Source organism: Lingula anatina, chromosome 8, assembly GCF_051362555.1.
Source record: "Lingula anatina isolate TDL-2025a chromosome 8, LinAna3.0, whole genome shotgun sequence".
NCBI classification, from domain to species: Eukaryota; Metazoa; Brachiopoda; class Lingulata; order Lingulida; family Lingulidae; genus Lingula; species Lingula anatina.
In genome coordinates, this window is record NC_141774.1 from 5,416,774 (window position 1) to 5,425,455 (window position 8,682).

Genomic DNA, 8,682 nt, shown 5'->3' on the forward strand with positions numbered 1-8,682 from the left:
ACACACACACACACACACACACACACACACACACACACACACACACCTATTGTCTTAGGACAATGTTGTCTTGTCCTGCTAGACATTGAAATATTGGAGTAAAAACTTTTTTTCAATATTAAGCTGTTGACTGAAGAAAAGAACACATTCTAATACAGGTAACATAACACCGTTGATGAAATATTTTCACATTGATCCACATTGATCTACTCAGTTGGTTGATGTATTGCCAATCATCCTGCATTGTCACCGACTCCAGTGAAAAATATATAGAACATTGCACTGCGACAATGCGCTAAAATAAACACTGACTCAGCCATGAAAACAATTGGATTTACAAAATGATGACCAGTGAAAATAACTGTGCTATAAAACTGCTCCCACTTCTACAATCATAACATACACATTCAGGAAACCCTCTACCAGAGCCGCAGGTTGATTTTTCACTTGATAATCTTGGGCGCTGAAGAAAAATAAACATAATTAATCTGCGGCCATTGAAGAGGGTACACAAAGGCTGATTGAGTCTCTCTCTCGCTCACTCACTCTCTCTCTCTCTCTCTTGAATAAAAATAATTAAATTATCACAATGAATACTGACAGTCCGTTGAAGGATGCATAGTGTTTAGAACCCGTCTTACACTGTCGAACCATCGTACAGCAATGTGAACAGCCATAACGTTAATTTGGAATGAACTGATATTGTTGATATTTGGTAAAAGATATGTGGGGACTTGTATCAATACGTGGTTTGGTATGTACTTTAAAAACATCAATATAGGTATTTGGAAGACCGCTCTCACCTCGCTCTAGAATCCCCGCTGAGGTAGATAGATCCTGCTTGATAAGGTTATGGGAACCCAGTCTAAGATGTACAAGACAGACAAGGAAATATTGGTGGTAAGCAATATCAATGTTAGCCGTTAACTGAAATAAATTTATTTACTCTTAAAACAAATCATAAGATAACGCCGCCATCTTCAAAAGTCATATAAAATCATTCATATATAATGCACAACATAAAGGTACGCCACTACATTATTTATGATATCGCATAGCCTTTCACTAGATGAGTTACCGGTGGGACTGCTTATAAATCGAGGTAGGTTCTTTTATCCCCTTATGGCCAAAGCAATAGTTGTTCGTGTAGAACAGTTTCATTAGCTATGTTATTATAATAGACTTGTGAAGATTCTTTTGTCTATAGCTATTTATATTAGTTTGATCTAACCATCCAATATTTCATCTGCTTGCAGTCAGATTTCATCAGGGAATGAGGTTGTGACAGGTATGACAACCTGTCACCCCCTCTGGTGTGCTATTTGGTCAGATCCCCCCCCCCCTTGCCTACCCCTCCCTTAGGAGTGGTAGGTAGAGGTTGGGTAGCTCAGTCCCATCATTCCGATTCAACTTGGCCCCATGTAAGCGGATGTTAACTGCTTCAAGAACTTTCCGGTGTAGATCTCGTGGCTCTCTTTCCAAGATCATTATGTCTCCTATGGTTGTTGATGTTATACAATGCCCTGTCTGTTCCTGGTGTTGCAAGCAGATGAAATATTGGATGGTAAGATCAAACTAATATAAATAGCTATAGACAAAAGAATCTTCACAAGTCTAATAGTTGTTCGGTGTTGATGTTTTAATAATTGTTTTGTCTAAGAACAGTGGGGAATGACTAGGACCATAACATTTGGCTGCATAACCGGCTAACTAATTTCAGCAGCCTAGGCTTCGACCAAGAGCACAAAATACCCTTTTGTGAAACAGGTCTCAAGTGGATGTCCCCATATTCAGTCTATGGCAATACAACCACTTTAATTAATGTCAACTGGCAGTTTCCTTATTATGTACCAAGTACCTGTAGCAACTGAAATTAATCGTCGTGTCATTTTGGTTTAATGTTGAATCAACACTCAATTCATGCATGCGGTTTTTCTTAAAACCATGTTCAATAGTGTATAGAGCACTCCAGCAGCACAGAGACATCGCCACTGATTGAACGCGCAGGTAGTAAATTCCTGTGCTCCAAAATCTAAGGCTCGTGTAAGAAGAGGGCAATTATAGTTTATGGGGCCTGTGGAACTACATGTACCCTGTATTCCCCTAATTCGTAATGCAATGCAAGGCAAGAAAACACAAACACCTTAAAATCTACGACATACACAAATGCATAATCCTATCCGCTACCTATCATAATGGGTTCTACTTGTGACAATGATAACTTGAATACATTTAAACATTTCTTCTATAGTATTTCAGCTTAGTTGAAAAAGAAATGTGTGTGTGTGTGTGTGTGTGTGTGTGTGTGTGTGATTGCACTGAGTTGACTCAGAAAGAGGTTAAGTTTAGAGAACCTTCCTTGTTGTATCCATGAAAATTTGCTTTTCAGTTCAGAGCACATTTTTTTTTTTTTTTTTTTTTTTTTGTGGTTGCACAAATTTACCACGGCAAGATTTCTCTACAGATGACTATATGGCATCTCTCAGCATGAGTTACTGCTTTAGCCACCTAGAAGTGTGCAGAAGTTTAAAATATTAAAGACCAGAGAGATTTATGTTTGTTGATTTATTGTTGATTGCAGATGAGTTTTTTCTTGCAAATGAAACGATGAAATCTGAGAAATAGAAGATTTTTATGTGAACCATAGTATCCATAAATTTAAAAAACAGACTGTCATGAATTTGAGATAAAAGTATGCAATACTTGGATACTTGGAGAGACATTCGGGCTTGCTTTCAAAATTTTTTTTATTTCTTCCGAGGTCTTATGGACTTGCATTTGTGAATAACAACTATCACAATTTGCAGTGCATTTTTTTCTCCCAAGAATGAAATGTTTTATAAACTTTTTGTTCAGCACAATTCTGTGTAGTTTAATAACAACCCAGAAAAAATCTTCAGTGAGTTGTGTAATGCTTTAGAACTGAAAATATTGAAAACTCCTGTGCTGATTTATTTATTTTTATTTATTTATTATTATTTTTTTTCTTTTTTGTGATTTAAGTAGATATATTATCATTATTGTTGTTGTTGCTGTTGTTGGTGTTGGTGTTGTTGTTGTTATTATCATTGTTATTAACATGGTTATTATTATTATTATTATTATTATTATTATTATTATTATAGTCAGTTCCTCCAGCTTTGCAGTATACAGTTAAATTGGGCTAATCGATCTTGGAAAACTACTAGACCAAATCAAAATACACAAGTCCAAAAATGAAATCACTGGATAATACAAATATCTAAAATTACAGCTACAATTTCTAATAATATATATATTGAACAAACGTCATATTTTTTCAGTTCAACTATAAAGTAAAAGAAGAAGACGGTTTGGAGTGATCCAACACTTTGAAGGATGTTATCTACGCAAAATAAGTCCATTTTTTATGTCTTTGTGGTTTTGACTTTCATGGCACTGGTGTTCCACTTATTATTCAAAGGAAGGAGAAATGAAATCATAAATCCCCCCTATCATACGTATTCGTTAGGGGAACAACTGACACTACAATATACACCCCCACTTTCTTTAATTTTACCCCATGGCAGACGGCACTCTGTATTTCCGGTAAACACGACTGCGCAACTTCCCGTTGCCCCTAAAATGCTCTCCTCTGGCCTTCCCGACAAGGAGGAATTAACGTGGAAAGAACAACCAGGTGGAAAACAGTACTTTTTCTCAGCATTTTACGATGACCGCGAGGGAGGACACGTTCGAATTGTATCACTTGTAGACAGAGAGACTAAACCACCGAAATTCTGCAGAGTTTGGTACCAAGAAGCAGGTAAAACTGGACTCAGTGGTGACCTGTCTACTAATGGAAGTGTAGTGCGACCGGCAAAGCTTGAGCGAAATCCAAAGAGGGGAAAGTAAGCTGACATGACACGTATTTAGAAGGGATGGTCTGGGAGTTTGCTTTTGCACGGGAAAGGCCCTGTTTGAATCAAAATTTGATCCAAGGTCTGTGCTTATAGGGCCTACTGTAAAAGGTTCATAATTTTCAGAAAAAAAAAAGAACCTCAGCTTTGAAATTGCCAGTGCTGGCCTTCTTCTTCTTCTTCTTCTTTTTCAAGGGGGAGGGGTTGAAGTTTTGTTTATTTATCTTTATTGCGGTATGGGGAGAATAAAGAGACGGAGGTAACTCCGGGATTCTAGGTGGCTGTGTGTGTACGTCTGCGAGGGGGATCCAGGACTAGTGAATTCTACCAAGATCCACCAAATATCTGCTTGACCTCATGTTCTGACATTCTTAATAAAGATGTGTACATTTACCAATGTATTCCTCGATTAAGTTGTTCGTTCATCTTTTTTATTGTTTTCGAAAACCAAGGTGTGAAAAAAGGATCAATGTGAGGTCTGTTCAGTTTATTCTATTTATTCATTTTAGATATTCTGCATCTCTTTACCATTGCGATGTGAAAGGATTACCAAAGCCGCTGGCCGTTTCTCTGGTGGAAGACCGGCACTCTGCTCACACAGACAACGTCCCCATTCTCAAAGTGATCGACAAGAGTAGGCCAAGCAATTGGGATGCGAACAAGCTGAGACGGAAGATTGGAGTTTGTGTAGAGACCGCCCTTTTTGAATATAGTAACTTCATGCGGTTGATAGAGTTTGTTGAGGTTTATCGGACACTTGGAGCGGAGCATTTCATCTTGTATAATTACACTGGTGATCCTGTGATGAATCCGGTTATCCGGGCGTATGTTCAACAAGGTGAGGGGATAATTTTGGCCATCCTTTGAATAATTATCCATTTCTTTTTCGTTTCTTTTACTTTTTTCGTCTTCTTCAGAAATCTGACAGGTATTCCAATTCTCTTTTACCTTTCCTAAAGTTATATGAGAAAAAGACTCCTAAAGCCTCATTATTATAAAGCACATATCATGGAAATACAATGGGGCAACAAATGTATTGCACGAACCATTTTGCTTGGAGTTGAACAACAGTGGGATATCTTAAGGGCTTTAATGAGTGTTTCATTGAAAAGCGAATGTCAAGTTAGTATCTTAACATTAAGTTTACAGACAATTGCTTTGCGTGTTAATTATCTTGATAGTATCAAACTTTTGTAGGATAGCAACGTGATTTCAATATGGCCTCCGTCCTTTAGACAAAGGCTTTTTAATATTCAACTATCAGTTGATGGCTATGTTGACCCAGGCTCTAAAAATAACTTGGATAAGAGAATTTGTAGAAAAGGGGCGATCCAAACTAGTTCCACAGGTTTTCATCGGGGTATAAATTTAGTCTGGTAATTAGGCAGAACAATCCACCCTGCAGATTTCGGGTCGGTAAGGCCACTTTTGTACAGCCATGCGGAGCGAAGCGATATTATCCTGAAGTGGAAACTTTTTGCCCCCAAAGATGTCCCCAAAGATGTTTTTCTACTGATATAAAAGATGCTGATCCAGAAATTCAGTGTAACGCTCGTGGTTCAGTTTTCAATTTGTCGCCACCAGTCCAACAGTTTCGGAGAGACTGATGCACCCCCACAGCATTATTGAAGTTGACTGTCTAGTGAGGAAATGTGTACATGCTCGGGCATATCAGAAGTGGATGATGTTCTCCTTACACTCATGTGCGAGCCCAAGTTTTTAACGGGAAAGCCTCATCAAAACAGTTCTGACCTACAGTCCATGCAATTCTTCTTGCAGCCCGTGTTGCTCTTCTTCGACAGTTTACCAAGTTGATTAGAATTTTTATTTTCTTGGCAACCCTGGTGTGAATTTCTGTAGCATGGAGCTTTCTCAGAACAGTTATTTTGCTAATCTCAACATGCAAATTACGCCATCACTGCAAAGCTAATTCGCTGCACGATTCAAATTCCCAAAGCCTTGACATTACTAAAAGCCCCCTGTCGTCTCTGGCACTAGTTTTCTTCTGGTGGGCACTTATGAGCATAACCGATATCCCCCATTTCTGCAAACCCTGTATACAGTCTGTCCGGGGGACATCTCCCTCAGATATTTTTTTCTTTCATCACTGACCCTCACGCCTTCGCCATGGTAGCAACTTGAGAGCCAGCAGAGCATCACAGCTTCGATGACACCCTTTATAGTGCACATGAATGACAATTTACCACTGGTTAAGCAAGCAATAAACCATGAATCGCACTTTTACGAACGGCGCCTCAAGTCACATTTAGCGCACTATTCACACAGACGGTGCAATGCAATTGGCATCCTTCACCTGTTAAACTGTTGAACACTGCTTCCGGAAAATTTTATACCTTGAGGCGCACATAACACAGAGTTAAACTAATATAAGAAAAAACACTATAATGGAGTTTAAAAGGAATCTCAAGGTACTGATGTTATAAGGTACAACTAATGGCCATACTTACGACCGTACATGTATTTATATTTTCCTCTCTTAATTCTGCTCTTACGATGTGATCTGTTGTATTTTGTTTCATTTTAAAAAGCTTGATTTATTTATTTATTTATTTATTGTTATTATTAAAATTGTTATTATTATTATTATTATTATTATTATTAATGAGCTGATAGGCCTCAATGACCTTAAGTTTAATTAACTGTACTGTACTATTCCTTTTAGGTATAATGACAATAATTCCCTGGAACTTACCACCAAAACTTCGTGTAAATTCGGTCGGCAATGAAGCCACAGAAGGAGTGCACTACTACGCCGAACTATCCTCAATCCAGGACTGCCTGTACCGTAACATGTATGACTTTAAATACGTCGTATTCGTCGATACGGACGAGTTCATCGTGCCAAGCATACAAAACGACTTATATTCTTTGTTAGAAGGTTTTCCGCAGGACCGTGCTGGGTATGCATTCGCCAAGAAAGAGTTCATAATAAGTCGAGCTTCTTTTGAAACATATCCCGCGGTGAAAGGAGAAATGGATACGAGGCTGTTAAGTTATCGCCCTGCCTGTCTTTTAACTTCACGACGCTCGCGTCTGGTCCATTCGTTCAGAAAAAGGTGTTGTTACAAAACTATCGTTAAACCAGAGAAAATATGGATGATGGATATCCACTGGATCGAACGCGCCTCGGAAAGCACATTTAACGTAGATAGAAGCTTAGGGTCGTTGCATCACTTTAGACAACACTTAAAAGGGAGTAGAATCGTAATAGATACCTCGATGTTTAGATTCGGCGAAAATATCCTAGAAAACATTGACAGGGCAGTTCAGTATGTGAGGCGTACGACTTGAGTCTTTTCTGACAGTAAATGATGCTGTGGTTAGTTTCTAATTTTGTCACCCTCAGAACGCATAGGACGGTAAACAAAACCCCTTCGAGTTCATTGTAAGATGGACAACAAAGCGTTACGCAGCGATGACATGATGAATGTCCTGGAAAATATTTAACCCTCAAGAGACCAAGCTATTTTACTGACTGAAATGACCAAGTGGGGTCATCTATGACCCCATTGTGCTCTGTACAGGGATCTTTATTATAAAAGGCTGTTGAGGGTTTATCACACCTATACTACTCCCAGGATCTAAGACAAGTATTTTATAAGGATCTAATGTAATAAGTATTTGGTAATAATACTTTTATTGCATGAAATAACCAAGCACAGATTTTAAGAACAACATTACACCGGTATTTAGACAGTCGTTGCCAGTTTCCACTTGAAGAAATATTTCTCTTTTTATTTGCCACACTAAATGAAAAAAGTGCATTACAAAATTACTTTGAGTAAAAATATTTTGACTTATGTTGATATAGCATCCTGCTAACTTCAATAAGAATAATTAGCTGAGACTTGCCGAGTAGGAATACCTAATACTGGTAAGGAAGTCATACTACTCAGAACACATTCAATCAACCTACATGTATGTTACTACCACATCTGTGTATAAAACAAAATCCACACAAACAATTTGTTAATATATGTATAATATGATATCGGCAAAATTCTTTAGATTTCCGAAATACCCGAAAATTGTAACCGTCAAAATGAGAGACCCAGTTATGAGAACAATTTCCAACAAAGCTACTGAAATTAGATTCAGCAATGCACTATTAGTAACACTTCAAGCACAATCTCCACAAACCACTTATTTGTGCCTATGTTTTGGGCACACTGGCTGGTTGCATGAAGCACATGCATGTGACATGTTCCTGTCAGTGTTGCGTGGGCAAAACATTTGAATAAAATTTAAAAATTAATATGTAAAAACCAATGCTTCTCTTTGGGGTCATAAATGACCCCACAAGAGTTTTTGATGTATACGCCAAACTAACTGGTTGATCCCTACAAAAAACTATGAAAGTGTGTAGGATGAGTAGACTGACAAACTCATCCAAGGAAAGAAAATTCGAATAAAAAATAAAGAGATGGCACATTAAATCATATGGCTGGGGTCGTAAATGACCCCACTCGGTCACTTGAGGGTTAATATGTTTGCTTTCTTATACTAAATGACAGTCATCAGCTTGTTTATGTTAATTGACAGTGTACAACACTTCCAGTTATAATGCCGATCAACATGGTCGAATGGTGGTTCAATTTTATTTACAAATATTGGATTTTATATAGTTTGTGTCTGAATAAATGTGTTGGGGAATTAAAAAAAAAACGATTTAATAAGCTGCTGGTGAGAATGGATGAAGAGATGTCAACTTAATTCCATTAATCTGTCAAAACGCACAATGTCAAAGAATGTCACCCTCCATTCCCAAACTGAAGTTAATTCC

General features: G+C 37.9%; 1 protein-coding gene across 1 annotated transcript; it reads left to right on the top strand.

The window, feature by feature from the left end:
- The first annotated feature begins 3,322 nt into the window (after positions 1-3,322).
- On the top strand, positions 3,323-7,340 carry LOC106160971 (beta-1,4-galactosyltransferase galt-1-like). The gene is made up of 3 exons (XM_086994427.1): positions 3,323-3,869; positions 4,388-4,716; positions 6,562-7,340. The coding sequence occupies exons 1-3, from the start codon at positions 3,358-3,360 to the stop codon at positions 7,188-7,190; spliced, it is 1,470 nt and encodes a 489-aa protein (XP_086850553.1). The 5' UTR covers positions 3,323-3,357; the 3' UTR covers positions 7,191-7,340.
- The last annotated feature ends 1,342 nt before the right edge of the window (positions 7,341-8,682 follow it).

Bases quoted from the DNA above. Each gene is read 5' to 3' on its own strand.
- LOC106160971 (XM_086994427.1), top strand. From the start codon at position 3,358: ATGTTATCTACGCAAAATAAGTCCATTTTTTATGTCTTTGTGGTTTTG. The intron at 3,870-4,387 runs GTAAGCTGACAT...TATTCATTTTAG, and splicing joins CGAAATCCAAAGAGGGGAAA to ATATTCTGCATCTCTTTACC. The intron at 4,717-6,561 runs GTGAGGGGATAA...TATTCCTTTTAG, and splicing joins CCGGGCGTATGTTCAACAAG to GTATAATGACAATAATTCCC.